This window comes from Ornithorhynchus anatinus, chromosome 2 (genome assembly GCF_004115215.2).
Source record: "Ornithorhynchus anatinus isolate Pmale09 chromosome 2, mOrnAna1.pri.v4, whole genome shotgun sequence".
In the NCBI taxonomy this organism is placed as follows: Eukaryota; Metazoa; Chordata; class Mammalia; order Monotremata; family Ornithorhynchidae; genus Ornithorhynchus; species Ornithorhynchus anatinus.
Genome location: NC_041729.1, coordinates 128,945,138 through 128,970,209, shown reverse-complemented (window position 1 = coordinate 128,970,209; position 25,072 = coordinate 128,945,138). Strand labels below are relative to the sequence as shown.

The 25,072-nt window shown below is 37.3% G+C and overlaps 1 protein-coding gene across 1 annotated transcript in view; it reads left to right on the top strand.

Moving 5' to 3' along the window:
• Positions 1 to 25,072, top strand: part of DACH1 (dachshund family transcription factor 1) — a 487,154-nt gene that overhangs the window by 418,401 nt on the left and 43,681 nt on the right. Inside the window, 1 exon segment of the mRNA XM_029055520.1 lies at positions 18,702 to 18,853. Coding sequence (XP_028911353.1) covers positions 18,702 to 18,853 — 152 coding nt within the window.

The following is a 25,072-nucleotide window of genomic DNA, read 5'->3' as shown; positions in this document are numbered from 1 at the left end:
AAAATCCCATTTGCTAGTATCCACCCTAGCTCTTAGTACAGTGCCTGGCAAATATTAAGCGCATAACAAATATCATTATTATTACTATAATTATTATCCCACCTAGATTACTGCATCAGTCTCCTTGCTGACCTCCCAACCTCCTGTCTCTCCCAACTCCATACTTAATTCCACTTCCTGGATGACCTTTCCACAGAAATGTTCAGAACATGCCATCCTCAAAACTCTCCAGTGGTTGCCCATCCACCTCCATATGAAACAAAAACTCCTCCTCACCATTGGCTTTAAAGCACTGCACCACCTGGCCCCATCCTTCCTCACCTCCCTTCTCTCCTACAAGTTAGCCCACATACTTTGCTTCTCTTTGGAGAAGCAGCGTGGCTTAATGGAAAGAGCATGGACTTGAGAGTCAGAGGTCGTGTATTCTAATCCCAGCTCCACCATTTGTCTGCTTTGTGACCTTGGGCAAGCCACTTAACTTCTCTGTTACCTCTTCTGTAAAATGGGGATGAAGATTGTGAGCCCTATGTGGGACAACCTGATTACCGTGTATCTACCACAGAGCTTAGAACAGTGCTTGGCACATAGTAAGCGCTTAACAAATACCATAATTATTATCATTATTTTCTAGTGCTAACCTTCTCACTAAGCCTCAATTTCCCGTCTCGCTGCCGACCCCTGGTCCACGTCTTGCCTCTGGTCTGGAATGCCCTTCCTCATCAAATCCCACAGACAATTATTCTACCCCATCTTATTGAAGGCACATCTCCAAGAAATGTCTTCCCAGTCTAAGCCCCACTTTTCCTGCCTTAGTGGAAAGAGCATTGGCTTGGGACTCAGAGACCATGGGTTTTAATCCTGGCTCTGCCACTTTTCAACGGTGTGATTTTGGACTAGTCACTTTAATTCTCTCTGCCTCAATTACCTCATCTGTAAAATGGGGATTAAGACTGTGAGCCCCAATTAGGATGTCCTGACTACCTTATATCATCCCCAGTGCTTAGAACAGTGCTTGGCACAGAGTAAGCACTTAACAAATACCATCCTTAACATTATTATTATCATTGTTATTATTTTTCCTCATATCCCACTCCCTTCTGCATCATGCTGATTCACTCCCTTTGCTCTTCCCTCCCCCCAACCCAGCCCCACAGCATTTATGTATATATCTTTAATTTAATGTATTTGTACTGATGTCTGTCTCCACCCCTCTAGACTGTCAGCTTGTTGTGTGCAGTAAATATCACTGTTTATTGTTGTATTGAACTTTCCCAAGTGCTTAGTACAGCTATATGCACACAGTAAGTGCTTAATAAATATGATTGAATGAATGAATGAATGAATGAATGAATGAATGAAATAAAATGAAATGAAATGAAATGAAATGATACAGGTCATGCTCCAGTTTGGAATTTTCTCAAAGGGATTCACTTTAGGCAAGGACAAAGTCCCCAAGTTCCAGTGATTTCCACATGGCAGTTTAAATCTCTCTCTGATACAATTTTCCTCAAGTAGATCCACTAAGATCCTCTCAGCATCACACCTGGAGAGTTTCCAGTACTCTCTACCAGTCTTGGCTATGGCAGGGAGAGTCAAGTAGAGGCATACCTATTCCATTCCTAGCTTGAGCAGTGGCTAGTTAGTGGAAGGCAACCTAATACAAGTGAAAACTCACCTATGTTGGTCTGCAGCATCAGGGGAGAGAGTTGAGGGCAGAGATTCAAGTTATCTGCATGGAAGAAAGCAGTGGTAAATTCTATGAATACATTATCACAACCATTGCAGATGGAGGTGGGGCATTCTGAGAGAGGTATGACCATGGAAACATTATGGTCAGAAATTACTCAACAGCATAAGACAAGACAAGATCTACTCAATCCTTCCATGCCCAGTTTGGAACTATATAAACCATCATGAAGGTTTTCTGGACTCTCCTAACTTCCTCGGCCCAGATGTTACCCAAAATTCCATGTATTATGCTATGGATTACATGGTCCAAACTCCACAGTTATATTGCCTATTCCAGTGCAGGTTGTGAGTCTGAGAAATTCCAGTCTACTTGTTGACAATCAACTGACCAATCATCCACCAATTCTGGTCCACTACTTGCCTGGTGCACTATAGTTGGAATATCGGTTAGCAATGCACACTTACCTGTCAATCAATTTCAAAAGCATTGCAGAATATGAGATGAAAAAATATTCCACTCTCACTAAAAAGAGTAGCACCCAGGTTGCCTTTATTAGGAGAAAATGAGCAATGTAGATGTCAGACCAATAAAGATCTGGTTTCTAAATAGGGCCTAATATGCAGAATTTATAAGGGGAAATAGGTAATGAAGACTAGTAATTTTTAATGTACTCATTTTTATTAAAAATCAGTCAATAGATTTCTGAAAATATAAAATGAGGTTAAATTTTAATATAACATAGAACATATTCATAACATTCCAAGAGTGAGTGTATAATCATTTTAATTGAAGCCAACCTTTTCACAAAGGCTAAAATTTCCATCCTTTGTTATCTTGCTTAATTTGTTGGATATCTGAGTTTATATTACATATGACAATTTTCTTTGCTCAACGATGTTGTTAATAATTAGGCCAAATTTCTAGCCCACATGTCCATTTTGTGAACTATGAACCAGTAAATCATAGACTTGGTAGAATGTAACCTGTTCATGTTTCACAGTTTGCCAAGTTTTTCTGAAATTTACTCTGGAAGGAAGGTAATCCCACCAGCTATATCCCATTTGTTCCTCATGTCTTCCAGTGATCCTTTCACCTTTCCTGAAACATGTAGTACCGAGATATCTGGAAGGCCCTGCTTTGCAGGTTTTGCTTCTTCTCATTTCTCATTTGAAGCTTGGAATTGAATTTGAGGGGTTAGTTAATGCAGATTATGGGCTGACATTTTTATTGAGATGGCTATTTTAAAGATCATTGTTGAGTTGTTTTCAATGATTCGAATGTCTTTGCTGCTCAATGAAAAATGTACTGTTTATAACATGATTCATCATTGATATTCTAAAATAATGCACAAAAAAATTACAAGAGAGAAAGTAATGGAATATATACAGGAACAGAGACATAAATAGTGTGGAGGATTGTGAGTTTTTAAGGACTTCTGGTGACATAGAGGGCTAAATAAAAATAACATGGAGGAAATGTTATTCTTTGGTTTAAAAATAAAATATTCATATTCATAACATATGATTTGCATTATTCTAGAGCTAGAATAATAGATGCCATAAACAAATGTGTCTTCATGGACAGAGATCCTCAATTCATTCATTCATTCATTCATTCAATAGTATTTATTGAGCGCTTACTGTGTGCAGAGCACTCTACCAAGCACTTGGAATGTACAATTCGGCAACAGATAGAGACAGTCCTTTTCCATTGATGGGCTTACAGTCTAATCAGGGAAGACAGACAGACAAAAACAATAGCAATAAATAGAATCAAGGGGATGTACATCTCATTAATAAAATAGAGTAATAAAAATATATAAAAATGAGCAGACGAGCACAGTGCTGAGGAGAAAGGAGGGGGAAGGAGCAGAGGGAAAGGGGAGGAAGAGGGCTTAGTTGAGAGGAGGTGAAGGGGGGTGGTCAGAGAGGCAGCAGAGGGAGCAGAGGGAAAAGGGGAAGCTCAGTGTGGGAAGACCTTTTGGAGGAGGTGAGCGCTCAATTCAGCAAAATCTCCAAGATTAATTATTTTAGAGGCAGTTTTTACAAATAGAGTATTCCCCTCATCTTGTCAACTAAGGATTGGGTTACGGGAATCCATGAAGAGGTATCAGGGCAGAGTGGATCCTGGTTCTGCATAGTTTTTCATGGGGACTAATGGGCAAGCAGGAGAAAATCTGACAGGAGAGCTCTGCTACAGCTCTCCTGGATGGAGACCACGGTCCAACCACCTCCCTCACCATCCTGCATTCCCTGAGACCCCATTTACCTCATTTTTCTAGGTTTAGAATCCTGGTTCCTGACCACCTGCCTCCCACCTTACCACAACACTAACATGACTGTCAGGGAAAAGACTGTAGAATTGAGACTGTTTAGAACACTAAATTCTGGGATATAGACTCCTGGTCATGAAATTCCTGATTCCATGGAAACAGAATTTTAAAGATTTAAAATTTAAAATTTTAAGATTTAAAATGGAGATTCCATCATGAATGTCATCATCATAATCATGCTGGTTCATTTACTCCATTTCTTTACTCATTTTTTTTTAGTACTAATGCCCAAGTGTTGAGCCACAGTTAGCAGTGTAGCACAAATATTTGTTAAGGCTTTGCAGTTACTTTGGCACTTTCTTGGCTTTGTTGTGGATGTATAGGTGTTAGTATCCAGACAACCAGAGTCACATCCATTAGTCCACTGCAAAGCACAACGGAACAACTTAGAGGTAACAAATTGAAAAATGAATTGAATGAAAGTCTTCTAGAAGTAAGGAGGATCAAAATAGTGTCAGCTGGATCCAAGAGCACTTACTCTATGCAAAAGACTACTCTAAGCACTTGACACAGTGCAGCATAACAGAGTTTATAGCTACATTCCTGCCCACAACAAGCTTAGAGTCTGGAGGGCGTGCAAAGACAATGATAAACTACTTCATTTTTTCAATTGTATTTATTCAGCGCTTACTTTGTACAGATCACTGTACTAAGCACATGGAATATACAATTTGGCAACAGTTAGAGACAACGGGCTCACAGTCTAAAAAGAGAAGACAGACAGCAAAACAAAAGAAGTAGTCAGGCATCAATACCACTAAAATAGATAAATAAAATCATAGATATGTACACATCATTAACAAAATAGAGTAATAAATAATATATACAAATGTACACAAGTGCTGTGGGGAGGGGAAGAGGGTAGAGCAGAATGAGGGAGTAGGGGGAATGGGGAGGGGAAGAGGGCAGAGGTCAGTCTGGGAAGACCTCCTGGAGGAGGTGAACTCTCAGTAGGACTTTGAAGAGGGGAAGAGAGTTTGGCAGATGTGAGGATGGAGGGTATTCCAGGTCAGAGATAGGGTATGGGCCAGGGGTTGATGGCGGGACAGGTGACAACGAGGCTCAGTGAGGAGGTGAGTGGTAGAAGAGTAGAGTGTACGGAGTGGGCTGTAGAAGGAGAGAAGGGAGGTGAGGTAGGAGGGGGCAAGTTGATGGAGAGCTCTGAAGCCAAAAGTGAGGAGTTTTTGCTTCATGCGAAGATTAATAGGCAACCACTGGAGGTTTTTAAGGAGGGGAATGACATGCCCAGAGTGTGTCTGGAGAATAATAATAATAATGGTATTTGTTAAGCGCTTGCTATGTGCCAAGCACTGTTCTAAGCACTGGGGTAGATACAAGGTAATCAGGTTATCCCATGTGGGGCTCACAGTCTTAATCCCCATTTTACAGCTGAGATAATTGAGGCATGGAGATGTTAAGTGACTCTTCCAAAGTCACACAGCTGACGTGGCAGAGTCAGGATTAGAACCCACAACGTCTGACTCCTAAGCCTGTACCCTTGCCACTAAGCCACACTGCTTCTATTATATTCTGAGTAACTATTTATATTCTCAGTTGCCCATCTGGAGTGTCTGGTTGTCTTGAGAAGACATTTTGCTTCCCAGATGGCAATCAGAAGAAATATTTGTCCGCCTGATCATCTGACCCAAAAGATCAGAGGTGACTAGTAGGAAAACAGGCTGGAAAGGTGTCTCTTCAGCTACTGTTTAGCCCCTCAGTCCTGAATGATACAATCAAAACCTCTGTACTTTTCTGTCTTCTGTTTTCTATTATCCAAAGAAAAGAATGAAATTCTGCTACTGAATATATTTTTTAATGTATTTTTCTAAACTTTGAATTAGCAGAGTCACTTTTTACTATTTCTTTTGAACTTATACTTTAAATATTTATTTTAAATATTTTAAGCATTACTAGGTATTTATATTTCATATAATAAAATGTTTCACTTATGTTTTTAATATTGTTTGATGCCTATAAACTAATATTAATATAATACCAATATTAATATATATTGCCTATAGTGGAAAGAGCCTGGGCTTCGGAGTCAGGGGTCATGGGTTCGACTCCCAGCTCTGCCACTTGTCAGCTGTGTGACTGTGGGCAACGTGGCTCACTGGAAAGAGCACGGGCTTTGGAGTCAGAGGTCATGAGTTCGAACCCCGGCTCTACCACTTGTCAGCTGTGTGACTTTGGGCAAGTCACTTAACTTCTCGGTGCCTCAGTTACCTCATCTGTAAAATGGGGATTAAGACTGTGAGCCCCACGTGGGACAACCTGATTCCCCTGTGTCTACCCCAGCACTTAGAACAGTGCTCGGCACATAGTAAGCGCTTAACAAATACCAACATTATTATTATTATTAAGTCACTTAACTTCTCTGTGCCTCAGTTACCTCATCTATAAAATGGGGATTAACTGTGAGCCTCACGTGGGACAATCTGATTACCCTGTATCTACCCCAGCACTTAGAACAGTGCTCTGCACATAGTAAGTGCTTAACAAATACCAACATTATTATTATTATTGTTACCTATATGTATATATTGTTTGATGCCAATCTATGTTGAAAGTCACACTTTGGTTTTGATATTGATTCTTAAACCATAGAATATTTGAAACTAATATTACTAATTTTAAATTCCAACTGTATCAACTTGAGTAATTTTTTTTTTGGTCTACGGAGAATGTGAGCATCTTTAGAAACTGGGAATTCATTTTTTCTAAAAGTGAATATAGTAGTGTTCCAAGCATTAACATTGTGTCTTCATCATCTGAGATACCAGCTGTGCTAGTCAGGAATTTCCTCTTCACTAAGGTTATTTAAGAAAGAGAGAAACATACTGACAATAACAGAAAGATATAAGCAGCCTCATTATACAACTGATATTTGATGTTTCATTAAATCTTAAACCGTTATATACTCCTTCAAGTTTAAGAATGAAGACATTATTGCAAACAATAGTTCGTCTGGCACAGTTTAACTATAGAACATTGAATTTGAATTTTTTTTTTCCATTTCAATAAGTACCTTGTGCAATTTTTTTGAATTTTTAGAAATACTAATCCAATGAGGGATCATTTGAATTATCTTTTGAAGGTGTAGGAATCGCCCGTATTGCTCTTTATAAATATCAAGTAATCAACCACACCCTCTAACAGGAGGTTCCTGTACATAATGTAAGTATGAAAGGATGCAAGGGCAAGGAGACACATGATAATAATAATGTTGGGATTTGTTAAGCGCTTACTATATGCCGAGCACTGTTCTAAGTGCTGGGGTAGATACAGGGTAACCATGTTGTCCCACGTGAGGCTCACAGTTAATCCCCATTTTACAGATGAGATCACTGATGCACAGAGAAGTTAAGTGACTTGCCCACAGTCACACAGCTGACAAGTGGCAGAGCCGGGAGTCGAACCCATGACCTCTTACTCCGAAGCCCAGGCTCTTTCCACCCAGCCACGATAAGAGCAAAAAACCAATTTGTTGCCTCCTCTGTTGCTACCTTAGTAAATCTTCTGTCTAAATTATTTTTAATATTTATATACATAACAATAATAATAATGTCATATTTGTTATGTTCTCACTATGTGTCAAGCACTGAACAAAGCACTGGGCTAGATACAAGAGAATCAGAGCCAACATGGAGCTCATAGTATGAGTTGGAGGGACAACAGATATTTCATTCCCATTTGTAGGCGAGGGAACAGAGGCACAGAGAAGTAAAGTGACTTGCCCAAGGTCACATAGCAGGTAAATGGCAGATCTGGGATTGAAACCCAAGTCCTTTGATTCCCAGGCCTGTGCAATCTATACACACTCAGTCTAACAGAGAAGGATTTTAAATACGTACTTTGGCTAAAACTCCCTATGTTAATTAGCAAGAAAGGACAAATTTAACATAGTATATCTAAACTTCAGCAAATTGATGGTACAGAGTCAGATCCAAACAAATTTGGAACACTATAAAAATATATGTTGTCAAAATTTTAACTGCATATGCTAGAGCACATGTTGGGGTATAGAATGTTGGAAGGGTTAATGACCATTCTTCCTAATAGAATATGTTTTACTATAATATGTGCAATAAGTTGGTATAATTAGGGGTATTGCTTTATTATATTTAGTACTGTAATATAGTGAGTGGCAAGGATTTAATTATACCGCTAGTGGTGACAATAGAAATGCTGAAACTTTTGAATAGAGATTATCTTTCACTTTTTCATCACTTTTGGTGTAGTATGACTGACTAGTGGGTAAGATATATGGGGCATTCATTTTTGAGATACTTAATGTCAATTAGAGTAGTTTTTAATGTCTTACAAATGTACCAAGCCTATTACAAGCACATGGGTGGGCTTAAAATAAAAGTTCAGATAGTCTCTGGCCCCCCAGGGATAACAATTTAAGAAGGCAAGAGAACAAGAATTTGGGCCCATTTTACAGACAGGTAATTGAGACACTGAGAAGTTAAGTGACTGCCATACAGCAGGCCAAAATGCTGAGACTAAAACCCAAATCTCTTGTTGCCTTATGACAACACAATCCATTCAGATGGATACATGACCTGTACATCGTTTGCTAAACATGCCCCCAAATAAAAGTAAAGTACAACAGAAGTAGTTAATATGACCCATAGCAAGGGAAAAAAGTGTTTACATAAATAACAGGTAAAATTACATCTAAGTGGAATGTATTTATTTAACTGGAGTTGAAGTAGCACCCAAATATTCCCAAGTATAGACTTCAAGATATTTTTGAAAGAAAGTCCTGTGATGATCATGTGATACTGGAAATATTTGGTTGAAATATAAATCTTCTTCACAGATTAGAATTTATGGGTATGCCACAAATTGGTCTAGATATCCAAGAGCATCAGGTTTCCAAATAACTTTATTGCTCACACTTCAACAGCTTTGTTATTCAAATTCCACTCGCAAATACATGCCTTTGTGTTAAACTTTTGAATATTTATTATGAACAGGGATAAAAAATGAAGGTCAAAAATAGGTTTTCTTCAAAAGTTAAGATTATGGAAAGTTTTGTTGTACAACTTAAAAAATCAGCTATCCACAGCTAATGCTTTTTAAAACAGATTCCAGCAATTATGAAATAGAGGTATCAGAGAAGAACACTGTCAGCTTTCAATCAGTTTGTAAATTAGCTGTGCAGTTGATTGTAGATTTCTTCATTATCTCTACTTGTTTGTTTCTTCCTGGGCAGAAAACAATGTTTTGTCATTAAAAAAAAAAACCTTTAAAGACTATAGGAACTTTCTTTACAGTTACTGTGGATTATACATGGACTGCTTGTAAGTATTCAATTGATCATCAATCAGTTAGTCGATCAGCCATTAGTATTTATTGAGATGCACTGCATGCAGAGCACTGTATTAAGGATTTGGTACTGTACAGTAGAGCTAGAGTACAGAATTCCTTCCCCCAAGCTGGGCAGATGGCACACACTTCCAAAACATAAATATCTTGGGTAGAAACTGTTCTTTTCCCCATTTGGTGAAGCTTTCCTTCATTTTGTCGTTGTGGAAACAATTCTAGAGGCACCATGGCTCAGTGGAAAGAGCCCAGGCTTGAAAGTCAGAGGTCGTGGGTTCTAATCCTGACTCCGCCACTGATCAGCTCTGTGACTTTGGGCAAGTCACTTAACTTCTCTGGGCTTCAGGGATGTCATCTGGAAAATGGGGATTAAGACTGTGAGCCCCACGTGGGACAACTTGATTAGCTTTTATCTACCCAGTGCTTAGAACAGTGCTTGGCACATAGTAAGAGCTTAACAAATACCAAAAATATTATTATTATTATTCCTACTACAGCAAAAAGTCACACCACCTAATAACGTTCCAACATCTAGTCAAGTGATTATTATTGTCCGCATCATTTATACGTATTTAGGCACTAGTATACATAGGTCTGGGCACCAGGAAATTAAATATTATCCCCAACATCTGTACTTGTCTTTTAGGATTTTACCCTCACATGTGGGAGAATATGGAGACAAAATGAAGGAATGTATTTTACAGTAAGAGACAGATGCCCCACAGCACTTATGCATTTACCATAAATTATTTATGTTAATGTCTGTCAGGGAATGTGACTATAGCTCTGTTGTACTATACTCTCACAAGTGCTTAGTACAGTCCTCTGAAAGAACTAAGCAATCAATAAATACCATTAATTGAAAATTCCCTAAGGAGAAATCATTCTCCATAATTTTGAAACTGTTGATAAAATTCAGTGAAGCTAAGTGATAAATGAAAGATTAATAAAAACTGAAATGGCAACTCACTCTACATAAGGCTTCACACTGTTTTCCTGTCTTTTAAATGCTCATAACTTAAAAAAACCCTAATATCAAGTAATATGTTATACTAACCACACCAAAAATTTCAATATTTTACTTATTAAAAAATAGATTCATGCTTTGGCTTATACTATTCCTCTAGGGGAAATCTACATTTAACTACCCTGGATTTTTAAAATAATTTGAAAATTATTCTGTTGATCAAGTGATAAGGTCATCCATAGGAGAAGTTAGTAAAATGTCTTTAATTCTCTCATGCTACTGCAGTATAATTTGATTGTTCCTAAAGACTTTGCAAAGGCAATAGAATTTGCCCCAAACCAAAATCACTCTGAGGGAATAATTAATTCACTAGTAATATCTGGCTCATTGGTCATGTCTGCACAGAACAAGTGAAATGGAGGATTGGGCAATTACCTGGATGATAAGTTCCACGTAGTCAAACTGGATAATTAAGATCACAAAGAGGATTTGGGGGCCTGAATTATCCAGTTGAGCTTTCAATATATGATAAATCAACCAGATAATTTATCAGTCCTCCATTTCACTTTGGTTCATGTAATAGCATATATTTATGTACATATACATATAATGTAATATATGCATATTATTTCATTAATTGACTTTTTAAAAATTACAATATGCTAACTAAATATAAAATATTAGAAAAGACAGTAGGCTTGTGGAATAAGTAGACTTACCCTTTGCTAAAAGATAATGTAGCTGACGATGAGGGAGAGGACATGAGGTAAGAAGGGAGGAAATTGTTTCGATAAGGTACGAAGATATGGGGTCAGATACGTAGATAAAGGGGATAGAATTTTGAGAGAAGGCAGGAAATTGTCTCTTGAGAGACTGCTGGAAAAGATGGGAGGAGTAGGAAGAGGGAGGAACTGAGGAGGAACAGGGGATATTTGGGGCATATAACTCTGAAAGTTTTGATTTTCTTAATAAAAGTTTGTGGCCAAGTCATTAAGGGCAAGAATTGTGGTAGTAAAGAGACATGGAGTTTTAGGAGAGAGTTAAACATCTGGAAAACGAGGTCAGTGGGCATAGGTGTCAATAAGCTGGAGAAATACTTTTTGGGGGGCATAGGAGAAACCATGTAAGGATAAACTTGAAGTGGGCAAGATTGGCCTGATATTTCCACTATCAACGCTTTGCAGCTCATGCACAAGAGTGAAACACGCAGAATGTGGAGGTGATCCAGGGTGTGAAGTTAGCAGTATGAGATCAACGAAGGGATAGGGGAGTGAGTGACCTGAGTTCAGAAGAGAGGATGGTGTTGAGGGCATCAATTTGGCCATCATGGGAAGGTATGGATGCTAAATGGGACAAGATGCATTGAGAATATTGGATGGGGTCAAAAAATTAGAGGTCTCTTTAGGGGAACAGCACAGATTTGGGGGGTGCAGTGTGTGGGAGAGAAGGAAGGTGAGGAGACTGCGGTCAGATAGATGGATTTCAGAGTTGGTGGGGTAAAGACTGTGCAATGTCTAGAGATGATGAGATCAAGTATGTGTCCAAATTGGTGAGTGGGTGAACTGGGGTGGAGCAGGACATCAGTGGAGTGGAGGAGTAATATAAAGCAGGCAGCAAAAGGATTGTCAGGACAATCCATGGTGATATTAAGTACCCAAGGATAGTAACAATAATAATAGTAATTATTATGGTATTTGTTAAGTGCTTTCTATGTTCACTGTTCTAAGCACTGCGATAGATACAAAATAATCAGGTTGGACAAAGTGCCTGTCACACATGGGGCTCACATTCATATTCCCCATTTTATAGATGAAGTAACTGAGGAACAGAGAAATAAGTGATTTGTCCAAGGACACACAGCTGATTAGAACCCACATCCTCTGTCTCCCTGGCCCGTCCTCTTGATGATCACTCGATGATCCTCTTGATGATCTGCAAGGACCAATTTCAGGGTGGAGAAAGAGAGACAATGTAAGAAAGGGATCAAAATGTTGGAGGTGGGTCTATCTGTAATTATTTTTAGTGTGGCTGTCTCCTGCTAGACTGTAAGCTCATGGGTAGGGATCTTGTCTACCAATTCTGTATGTGTACAGTGTTCTCCACATGGTAAGCACTAATAAATACCATTGATTGATGGTCCCAAGCTGTTTTCTATTTCCCTTCACCTCTACCTCTAACCCTTATGATATTGACTATCTGGGAGCAAATGAAGTGTAGGGGACAGTCCCATGGGTGGGAATTTGTTGCAGGCATGGCTTCCCAAGAAGAAGTACAGAAAACTAAGTTCCCTAAGAGCAGGGATTCACTTTTTAACTATCTTGAACTCTCCCAACTACTAATAGAGTGCTCTATACACACAGTAAATGCTCAATCAAAACCATTGATTGATCGACTGATTAAGTGCTGATACATAGGTGACAGAAAATAGGAAATATCTGAGTAAACTCATTTTAAAAATCATCTACTTATTGAGAATGCATAGTCATCCTAGGTCTTGCGATTTGTCAACGAGGCCCAAGATTTAACACATTTCTTCGAAGTTTCAAGAAATAAATAATTTCATATGAAATTATCATCTTGCACAAACTATTGTCTTCATAAAGTTATTCACTAGGAGTTTGTAATTTTTATCTTTTAATTAATGGATAAATATCATTTCAAATAGGAATCTACATGTCAGAATACATTTTCATATCTAGTGAAAATTTTGTATTTGTTTTATATATGGTTTTCCTTGACAATTTCTGGGTAGGAGAGGGGTTTAGGTTCCTGATAGTATGCATATTTGGTCAATTATAGTTGGATGAATATTATTGAATAAAAAGGGCCATGCAGTTTGTATCACTAGAATTAAGTCAAGAATTTTTAGAGTAATCTAATAAAATCCAACATAAAATAATTCTAAAGCTATTTTCAAGCTGGCTATCATTTCACTTGCTACCTCAGGCACCACACTTAAGATTACATTGTGCTTCTCCATCAAGGAATCAGCAGTTCATTAGCATTGTACCTAAACTTCGTAGAAACTGTTTAAGGTTCACTGTTACCAGGAATACTATGATAGCAATGAATTTCATGAAATTCTTTGTGTAATGCTAATGAACAACTGCTATTACTGCTGGAGAGGCACTGTGAAATACTAGGACAACTCAAAATCCAGCACACTTGAAATAATAGGTGGAGTAATCTCTAGCCATTTATGGTCATCAAAATGGTATTCAGATAGTTGAGCACTGATTTGCAAAACTGCTGTTGGAAAAGCCCTTAGTAGGCAAATGAAACCCTAGGGGCATCACAATGTACATGTTAAAATAAGTTACCCTAGACTAGAAATATGAGAAATATCAATGGAATTGAAAGTCTAATCCCAGGTCCCCAGGACTTTACATTTGAATGCGGAAGGCAGAGAAAATAACAAAAATGCCTCAATCAAAAGTGAGAGAATGGTTGTCAGAGACTGGTTAGGTCAGGCTCCTATTGGAGTGGAAATTAAGAACTGAGGTGAATGTGAGAAACTTGAAGCAGCAAGTACCTGGGAACTGCACGTCTCAGAAGTCAAAGGCCAACATTTCCTGAAGTCACCTGTAAATTTTAAATTCAGGAGCCATGGTTGGATCTTGCTGTCTCTCCCCATATGTGTGGGAACACTGACTGATAACCTTACTTACCTGTGAATATACAGACTCAGAACATTGTTTTTTACAACTCTAAGGAATTTTGTTTATTTGTAATAGTTTGTGAGTTTACCAAAGCGTGTAGAAGGCCCAGGTGTGATTTCTATCTCAATCATAAATTGTGCTTTGAGCTCCTGAGCATGCTTACGATCCATCACTTTTAAAGGAGTGTACTTAAGGAAGACATGGGAATATGTGCCCTCTTGAGCTTGATATTGACCTCTCCAACTCGTTCTTGCACCCTGTCCAACATCAATTAGTTGAATTTTTGTATCTAAGCAAAATACATAACCACCAATGGCATGAGCTTCATATGTTTCTGTAGCCCATCTTTTCCTGCAGAAATTCCTCACTATTGGCTGTCAGGCACTCAATAACTTTGGTACTCACCTCAGTCTCACAGCAGTTAGGTACATATTCTTATACTCTACTATTTGTCCTACCTGTCCGCCTGTCTGAGTCCAGTAGATTGTAAGCTTCCTATGGGCATCAACTTACTCCATTGTTTTGTAGTAGTAGTAATAGTATTTATTAAGTGTTCATTGTAATGTTAATGTTGGTATTTGTTAAGCGCTTACTATGTGCCAAGCACTGTTCTAAGCGCTGGGGTAGACACAAGGGAATCAGGTTGTCCCACGTGGGGCTCACAGTCTTAATCCCCATTTTACAGATGAGGTAACTGAGGCACCGAGAAGTTAAGTGACTCGCCCAAAGTCACATAGCTGACAAACGTCCGAGCCAGGATTTGAACCCATGACCTCTGACTCCAAAATCTGTGCTCTTTCCATCGAACCACGCTGCTTCCCTATTGCTGCCTCATTGTAGGCACAGAGGGCAGTACTAAATACTGGGAAAAAATATACAGATGGAAATTAGATATGGACCTTATATAAAAATCTACAAATAAAAATAAAATATACATAAAAATGAAGAGAATACAACAACAATTGATTGATTGATTAAACCAGCTTTCCCCCCTTGTACTGATCATGGCAGTCCACCCACCACAACCCAGCACCCACCTTTCAATCTTCTAACACCTACCTACTCACTGTGCCTAACTCACCTCTCTCTTGCAGTCTCTCATTCCCCTTCACCTGTCTGGAACCTTCTCCCATCCATATGAGACCGAACACCATTCCCCATATCTTCTGAAAATTGTTTCTGATATTGTATTTTTCAATCCATAAATCATGCCCTGTTGAAGAGAGTAAGCATATAATCCTTCTACCTTACCTCACAGGTATGTACTAATGTAGCCAAGTGAACAGAACAAAAGACAGGAAGCCAGCCTTTCCAATCAATCAATTGTATTTATTGAGTGCTTACTGTATGCAGAGCACTCTACTAAGCATTTGGAAGAGTTGGTAGACATATCTCTGCCTGCTGTAAGACCCTGGGCAAGTTACTTAATTTCTCTGTGCCTCAGTTTCTTCATCTGTAATAATACTCTTTTCCCTGCCACTTAGGCTGTGAGCCACATGTGGATGTGCTGAAGTGGCAGCTGGGGAGATATAAAGTGGGGAGAATAGGAATTAATTAGGAGACCTCCTGGAGGAGATGTAATTTCAGAGGGCTTTGAAGTTGGCGAGAATAATGTTTTGCTGGATGTGAAAGGGGAAGGAGCAAGAGGTCATGGACATTTGAAGGGGAAAGAGGAGGAAGTATTGATTCCATAAATGTTGTGAGTTGTGAATGGGGATTTGGTAACACCCTGTAAATGGGGTTTGAAAGAAAGAGTTAAGATTACTCATTCGTGATACCATTTGCCTTAGAACTGTGAAGTGCTTAAACCATTGAAGAGTAAATGGGAAATATTATAACTCCCTGAGGTAAAATATGGAAAGGATATTAATCCTCATGACAACTTAAACTGTATACATAAAAGTACTAGCCAACTAGCCACTGTATCTCATTTTTCTCTTGTTTCCTACATTTTGCATATGCCCTCTTTTCAACCTGGAATTACCCCTTCCTGTAGACTACTACTCTCCCCATCTTCAAAATCTCTTCCTCTCCTGGAGGCCTTCCCTGATTACTCTCTCATATTCCCACTCCTGAATTCTCCAACATTTCCCACATCTGTACTTGCATCACCTAATCACTTGAGTACTCATCTAACTCCAACCCCACCACCACCATGGTACTCATGCTATTGTTTCTTCCTACCCCATTGTTTATATTAGTGTTTGATTAGATTAGACTGTAAACCCGTCAGTGGGCAGGGACTTTCTCTTGCTGTTGCCGATTTGTACATTCCTAAGAGCTTAGTACAGTGCTCTGCACATACTAAGCACTCAATAAATACTATTGAATGAATGTTTGTCTTCCTTGCTGGATTGTAGATTTTTTTTTGAGGGCAATCTGCTAATTTTACTCTTGTACTACTAAACATTAAGCACTGTATCCTGCAAACAGTAGGCTCTCAATAAATATTACTGTGGATTAACTAACATTCATTATATTCCCTCAAACTATGTCCATTTAGTCTCACGTCGAAAGGTGATCTACAGTCAATTCCCAGCACAGTGACACACATACCACTCAAATCATCATTAGAAAGTGTAGAAAAATTAGGAGGAGGAAGAGGAAGAGAATGAGAGGAATAAAAGATGATAGTAATGAGATGATAATCACCAAATGATGATAGTAATGATAGATTTAAAGATAAAAATCTACAAAGTTCAGAGCATCCACGGAAAATGTTACTCAAAGCAATCATCCACACATCAGTTAAAGGCTCCTCCACTGAAATCTTCATTTTACCTTGCTTATTGGCAGATTAAGATCATGAGAGATGAGAATCAGCAGGGCCTAGAGGAAAGAGCCCAGGTCTGGCTCTGCCGTTTGACTGTGGTTTGACCTTGGACAAGTCACTTAACTTTTCTGTGCCTCAGATTAAATTCTCTTCCCTCTTAAACCATGTGCCCCATATAGGGCAGGGACTGGGTCTGGCCTGATTATCCTATATCTACTCCAGTATTGTCATAGAGTAAGTGCTTACCAAATACCATAAGTATTATTATCATTATTAGTAGTGGTGGTGGTAATAATAAATCATCCAGTAAATGGGAAGTAGTTGTTCTCACATCTTTCTGCCCATCAATGACTCCCCCTCCTAGCTTTTGTTGCCTTTCATCATTTGTCATTGCATTTTCAGATGGAGTGGCATGAAGCTAAGATAGAATCCTAGATCATGCATGTTTCTTTCCTTCAGAATATCTTTTCTTCTGCCTTTTCTTGAAGTCAGCAAGGAGCTAGACATGATTTATTCTGCCTTATAATAATAATGTTGGTATTTGTTAATAATAATAATAATAATAATAATGATGGTATTTGTTAAGCGCTTACTATGTGCAGAGCACTGTTCTAGCGCTGGGGTAGACATAGGGGAATCAGGTTGTTCCACGTGGGGCTCACAGTTTTAATCCCCATTTTACAGATGAGGTAACTGAGGCCCAGAGAAGTTAAGTGACTTGCCCACAGTCACCCAGCTGACAAGTGGCAGAGCTGGGATTCGAACCCATGACTTCTGACTCCAAAGCCCAGGCTCTTTCCACTGAGCCATGCTGTTTCTAAGAGTGGTATGCTTTAAGGGCTCCTTAGAGAAGTAGTGCTTTTTGCCACTTCCATCATAATTTGGGAAATCCTAATAGTGTTGAGTAGTGATTGATTAATTTTCCTAGAATTGAAAAAAAAAAATGTAAAACTAAAAGACCAAACTGGTAAAAACAAAAATCTTCAGACTAAATTCTGCCAGTACTTCCATGTTTCACATATGAATCTTCAGCAAAGTTTAATTAGTAAGAAAAATGGAAAAAGTAACTCTTCACTCTTATAATTAGGCAAACTGATTAACTATCAAAACAATTTTACTGTGCTATCTTAGAATGAAAATTGCTTACTTGGTTGAAAATATGTGATCATTTACATGAAGGCTAAATTGTTTTAATTACTTCTTCATTTTATTTGCTTCAGTTCATTATTGGGACTTTATCTTACAACCCTTCCTCTGTTGCCTTTCATTTCAATCTGTTATGCCATTAAAGCTAAAGTTGTTATTACTAGCATATGAGTATGAAGTTGAAGGTCAGTTGTTGAAAAATAACCAAATTCAAACAAATTAGGTCTTTGACTTCAGCCATTCTGAACATTTCAATTTTTGTTTGGAGTAGATTTAAATAGTAAGAATTTATTCTTTTCCCCATTTATTTTCACATATTTTACTTTCCTTTGAAGACATCTAAGGTCATATTTTACTCTTCTGATATGAGGAAGGGTTAATTGAATGGAAAGCTTCCTCCTATGCAAAATACTTCTCATATTCGAAATGTATTCTGTTGTCAATCCAAATAGAACACAAACTAAAATGAGATAATTGGGAAGGTGCCCATAAAGTCAGGCTGAATATATTATCACAAGTATATGTGAGATAATATTTGTTTTAAAAAGATTCTATGGCACTGTAAACTCAGTCTCATTAGAGACTGCATTTAAAAGGCTTATAAAGTTACTCATTAATGTTATCTTGTTGTATCTCCACAGCTTTTTCATTAAAGAAAATTCAGCAGAAAGCATTTTCTCCTGATAGCAGGAACCAATTTGCAATAAATGTTCTGGAAACCACTAGGGAAGCCATTACTGAGGTCTAATAAAAACAGACAAGCGTAACTTGTTCTATATTTTTGTTTCAATCACATACAGATGAGACCCCGCTCTCCACACCAACCGCCAGAGACAGCCTTGACAAACTTTCTCTAACTGGGCATGGGCAACCGCTTCCTCCAGGTTTTCCATCTCCTTTTCTATTCCCTGATGGATTGTCCTCCATAGAGACCCTACTGACTAACATCCAGGTAGGCTTTTCTACAGTCTATCTTAAAGTACTACAGAAGAGCAGTTGCAGATTTATCTAAGTTACTATAACTATTCCATCTTAATCAGCTCCTCTGATTATTCAGATAAACTAATTCATGGAAACCTCTTAAAGCAATTTCAATTTTAAAGGGGTTGCAAAATCAAATGAATTTATAAAATCAAATTTAGTAGTTAAAATATAGATTGTTTATTAAACCATAAAGGGTTTTTTTGGGATGAAATCATTCTGTTTTAATGTGCTTTTTATTACAGCCTAATTAGATAGATGTAGCCGAATGTTTCAACTTCTTTGGCAGGCAAAAAAAAAAAAAAAGAAAACTGTCTTAGTAAATACTTAGTTGTTTAAAACTCCTAGACTTTGAGGGGGAAAATAGTCTGTGTATTTTAAATATGTCTAGACTAAAGAGTTTCACAAAAATATTTTTTTTTTCCATTTATGCTTATTTTAGCTAACACAGCCTTTCAAAGGATAGACTTCAAAGAACATTACAAAATTTCATGCAGATTTCCTATTCACTACTCAGGATGTATATTCTATGTACAGTACAGAATGGTTTACAATAACATATAACATAGGGCCAGATAAAATATGTGTTTGGGATAAGCGAAGTTATAATTTGATTTCGCCCACACAAGTAGTATTCATGTGGTCAGCAGATGGCTATTATGCCCACTGGAAATATCTGGAAAAATAGCAAAATGGGAGTGCAGAAGAGTCCTTCTGTTGTTACATCATGCTACTTTGAGGGCTCCCTTTTCTACGATGTCATTTTCATTATACTCCTACTGTGATTCTGTCCTTTCCATTTACAGAAATATAATCCTTGACCTCTGTAATCACTACATATTACTACTTATTTGTTAATGAGACATTTGGAATATTACCATGATGACAAACTTCAAGAAGATTTTGTAAAGCAAATTTACGAACAGGCTCCTCTTTTTGATCACTTTTTTCAAACTTTATATTGACATTCGTAGCTGAGTATTGTGTGTGAATATATTCTGTCACTGAAACAGTTTTGGACAATAGGTATTTCTTTAGCTCGGATCAATCTAGAAAAAAAGAACATAACTTGCAAATGTCCCAAACTATAAAACATTTATTCAGAACTCTACATCTAACTTCATGTGTGTAGTTATCATTAAATAAAAACACATCTTCAAAGCAGCTTGGAGCTTTAACTTATTCTCATAACGTACAACATTTCTAGATTTCATCAATTGAAGTAGTCACAAATCCTTTCACAAATACTCTGTCTCTTACTATGCTACCAAAGCTAAGCAGGACCCAATCTGAGACATCAATGACATCAAGAAAAAGCAACCAGCACTAATACACGAGGTGCTTTTCACTCTAGCTATGTCGTAGAAAACAAACTGTCTTGAGAAATATGAATTTTTTTTAAAGAAAGTATCTGATGTGCAAGTTTTTATTGACAGAGAAAGTATTTGAATCCATATTATCAACTACAACATAGTGTGAAAACTTTTTCAGTTATTTTCACCAGAGGGCGCTTCCCCCCATTAGTCTTAATGGGTAAAAAATGTTGTGAAAACATTTTCCTCCTTTGACAAACTGATATAAAAAAATTTACTACAGTACCAGAAACATCCAGACTTAAATTGAATTTTGAAAACATTTCTGGCCAAGGAAATGTTTCTGAAGAAAACAGTGCATTTGTCTTCCTAGAATATAACTGGGTAAAATGTTTGTAGTGAAACTATATGTTTCTGTTCAAAAGTTATTTTAGTGCAAGGAAAAGTCCTTACAGACTTAGATGCCTGTTTCCATGTAATCAGAAGAATAAGAATTTCTGTTTATGGTTAATAAAAGTTCATTTTTCAATAAAATGTGAGCTTAAACTCTTTAGTCATTAACTGAGGTCTCCCAAAGTGATTAAGTGCAAGTTCAAGTTCAAGTGTTCAAGGAGTATTCATGTTCCTGTTCAGACAGATGAGGGCCTGCCCTAGTGACCATAAAATATGAATGTGCTTGCTTATCTGGATTTTAATTTGGGTAATTACATTTTGCCTTGCTTAAAATCCTCTGCAGTTTCAATGAGGGTGTACCGGTGTTCCTTACTTTCTAGGAGGAAATATTTATCAGTCCTAATTGCATATTTATCCCAGTTGGAAGTGTCATCCTACTAGTAGATTAAGTGATCTCAATTTAAGAACTTGACAATTATTTGAGGGGTAAGATTTTATGGGTAGTACACTTTTGTGTTCTAAAGAATAGTTTTATTATATAAATGCATTTTTGTGTACATGAAAATAACTGCAACATAAGCAAAAATTAATATAAAAGTCAGGATTTTCATCTTAATATAAATAATAGTCATCTTGAAATATGACTAATATGAAATCACATCCAAAATCCACTTTATCAGGTGATGGAATTAATCTACCTTATAATGCTCTTCTGTAAATTCTAGTGGAATGTCACCTGAATATAAAATATAGTGACACCCTGGATGCAGATTCACACATTTTTTTCTGTAAGAAACTTATCCTGAATTTCTACAAATGGACAACATAATTTTGGTGGATTTTAATTGGACCTGCATGTAATACATCTAGCAATGCTTGAGGCAGAGCATCCTGAAGATAGGGATAACAACTCTGGAACGGTGTACTACTACTTCTGCTAAAGAGTTAGCTTTCCAGGCAAATTCACTTGATACATAACATTTTGGATTTTCTAGCCTCCATTCCTGTTTCCATTTACCTTTTGTTAAAGAACAATTATGGTAGTTTGTTAAGCGGTTACTCTGTATGAAGTACTGTTCTAAGTAGTGGGGTAGATCCAAGGCACATCTCCTCCAAGAGACCTTCCCAGACTAGGCCCCCCTCTTTTCTTCTTCTCCCACTCCCTTTTGCATCACCCTGACTCACTCCCTTTGTTCTTCCCCCTTCCCAGTCCCACTGCACTTATATACATATCTGAAATGTATTTATTTGTATTGAAGTGTATCTCCCCCCCAGACTGTAAGCATATTGTGGTCTGTGGGAATGTGTCTATGTATTGTTGCACTGTATTTTCCCAAGCACTTAGTGCAGTGCACTGCATACAGAAAGTGTTCAATAAATGCAAGTGAATGAATTGAAGAGAATGAATACAAGGTTATTAATTTAGACACGATCCCTGTCCCATGTGGCTCACAGTTTAGATATGAAGAAGCAGGATTTTTTTATTATGGTGTTTGTTAAGAACCTCCTATGTGTCAATCACTGTTCTAAGTTCTGGGATAAGTACAAGTCAATCAGGTCTGACACAGTCCCTGTCCCACTTGAGGCTCACAGTCTGAGTAGGAAGAAGAACAGATATTGAATATCCAATTTCCAGATGAAGAAACTGAGGTACAGAGAAGTTAAGTGACTTGCCCAAGGTCACATAGCAGGCAGTGGCACACCCAGGACTAGAACCCAGTCTTCTGAATCCCAGGCCCATCCATAATCTTTCCACTATACCAGTATGATTACCTGATCTTCCTGTGGCCACCCTGGGAATATCAAAATGGTGGGTCATTTTGATAAAGAGGGAAGTATGTATCTACCAACTCTATTTTATTGTAGTCTCCTGAATGCTTAGTAAAGTTATCTGCACATGATAAGCACTCAATAAATTGACTGATTGATAATAGCATTAGATCATTAATACTTTCAGTTGGCAGTTGTAAATTACGTTGATTCCTGTGTCATTAGAATGCCATGCAAAAACCAGCATTTGTATGGTCAAGGGTCTGAATATTGCATAGGTTATAGGACGTTCTTTGAGCAGATCGCAAATGATTACAGCAGATCTTAGTGATTGCCAATGTATTTGCTTTGCATGAAAGTAAAAATTAAAAGAACTGCACTGTTAAGAAATCTGTCATCGGCTTACTTTGAAAATGAGTATTAGCCTGTTGCCATTTTCTCACTATTTGAAAGGATCTGCTTTTGAGCAATTTTGAGCCTGCCTCCTAAACTATTAATTATACATGTATACTATATAACATTGTCCAGGTTTTTTTTTGTTTAGGAAGGAAGATACCATGAATAGAAATTGAACCTGGTTATCTATCTCCTTTTGATCATAGATAGCTTTAATTTTGATTAAGTATTTGCTATATTTTGAACTATGATAAGCGCTGAAGTAAGTACAAGATAATCAGTACGTCCTTCCCTCACGTTGCTCACATTCTAATCATCAGAAAACAGACACACAGAAGAATGACTGAAATACAAAGCAGCAGTAAATTATAATAAATTACAAATAACAGTCTGAAATAGTTTGAGACAGAAGCCCTACCCCCACACATTTCCTCCCTTTTTAAGTTGATGAGGCTGTGACTATCCTAAACAAGGAATTTTGCCAGGAATAGGAAGGGGGTGTAAGGATTCCTTCCTCCAATTACCATTTTTATCTATTCAAATGAAAAATGCAATGTTTTATTAGGGAAATTTTCACATATATATTCAGTTGAAGGGAAAATAATCTTAGGAAGCAGAACATTTGAGAATTTTAATTCTCATGTTAGCCTTATGATAAAAATTTGGAAGCCAATCAAATATATGCTTTTTATTTCCTTTTTACTCTAATATAATTATATTCTAAATGAATCAAGACCTTGAATATTTAGTGTGATTATCATTATCCAACTAACAAATCACATCAACCAATCTTCCCTTATGGGAAATACTTTCATTTCCTTAACACTCTAAATTTTACTGTGTTCCATATGTCATTAGTAGCCTATTGGCTTAATATCCAGCCACAGAACATGACTCAAATTGTACAGGTAATAGAAAATAGTTATTGTGGTATTTCACAAATGACCCACCTGGAGAATATGCAGGATTTTTCACAAAAATAAAATGACCATTATCATTGAAAGTCTCCTAATCATTTGAAAATATCATGAACTTTCATTCAGTATTCCATTTCCCAGCCCACGGCTGCCTCAGCCACAGACACAGGCAGGTATTTAATAGGTTTTCAGTATGTTTGCAGTAGAGCTGTCACTGGCAATAACACTTGGTTTGCATAGGCATCAATTTGGCTCTAGTGCAGATTTTTGTTCACATTGGAATCTAGTGATGTGCACTGATTTAATGTCTACAAATGGAACTTCACTTCTTAGAGCTTAGGAGTAGTCCCTAGAGGATCTTGGATCCAAAAAGCTAATATTTTTCAGACATAATCAGCAAGAATAGGTAATGTATTGCCATTAGCTCCATTAGCAGCAACTGAAACAAAAGGAAACAGAATAGAAATGTAATGTGCTTTTAGCAACTTCATTTTTTATAAGGATGCTTGATATAAAATTACCCAATTTGGTATTACAGTTTAGCATTATTCACCATGTTTATTCATAATGATCGTTGCATATTTAAAGAACACCAAAATATTGTGTTTTGTCAGCCAAGAACAATAATAGTTTAATAGTAATTTATTTTAAATAGCTACTGATAATACAACCAATCAACACATTAAGTGGTGCCAACACTGGCATCTTGCTAAATAATCTCTAGACGTCGTACTGAGAGTACATTTTTCAAAGATAAGTCAACAAGAGCAACCAGAGCAGAAAATTAGAATTTGGTATCTTAGAATTAAAATACAGCTAAACTAAAGTTTTAATTGGGGTGATCTAAAAGGGCACTTGATGTAATGATCTCTTTCATTTGTTACTAATTGTTTGTTCCTGATGAACACGAAACATATATGTGAATGTTGCTGAATTGAGTAAAGATGGCATATGCTTTAGCAGCAAGGTTTTATTGTTAAACAAGATAGATTATGGGAGTGGAACTAGCTATAGTTTAGAAACTCTTTTCTAATTTATTTTATGTCATAGGAATTAGTTGTGGATATTCCCTAATAACGTTCACCTACATTCCTGGATATCATATGGTTTCTGTGTTTGCAGCAGATGAAAACAGACCTGCAAAAATGTTCTAGGTTCTGTTGGTTAATAGAGATAGAGTTTTTAAAAAATCATTTTTTTAAAAAAAGCTCCTTCATTCAATCTTGGGTAATTCTTAATATTTTTAGATATGAAATTCTCTTGATTGACTCCAAATATAGAGATTTTTAAAAATGTGTCCAACTGACCTCCAATTCCCATTCTTCTCTGAAGGAGGAATCTTATGTGTCTCCAGCACGTATCCACCCCTTTGCCCAGAATTGTTCTTTTGCATAAAGAAGA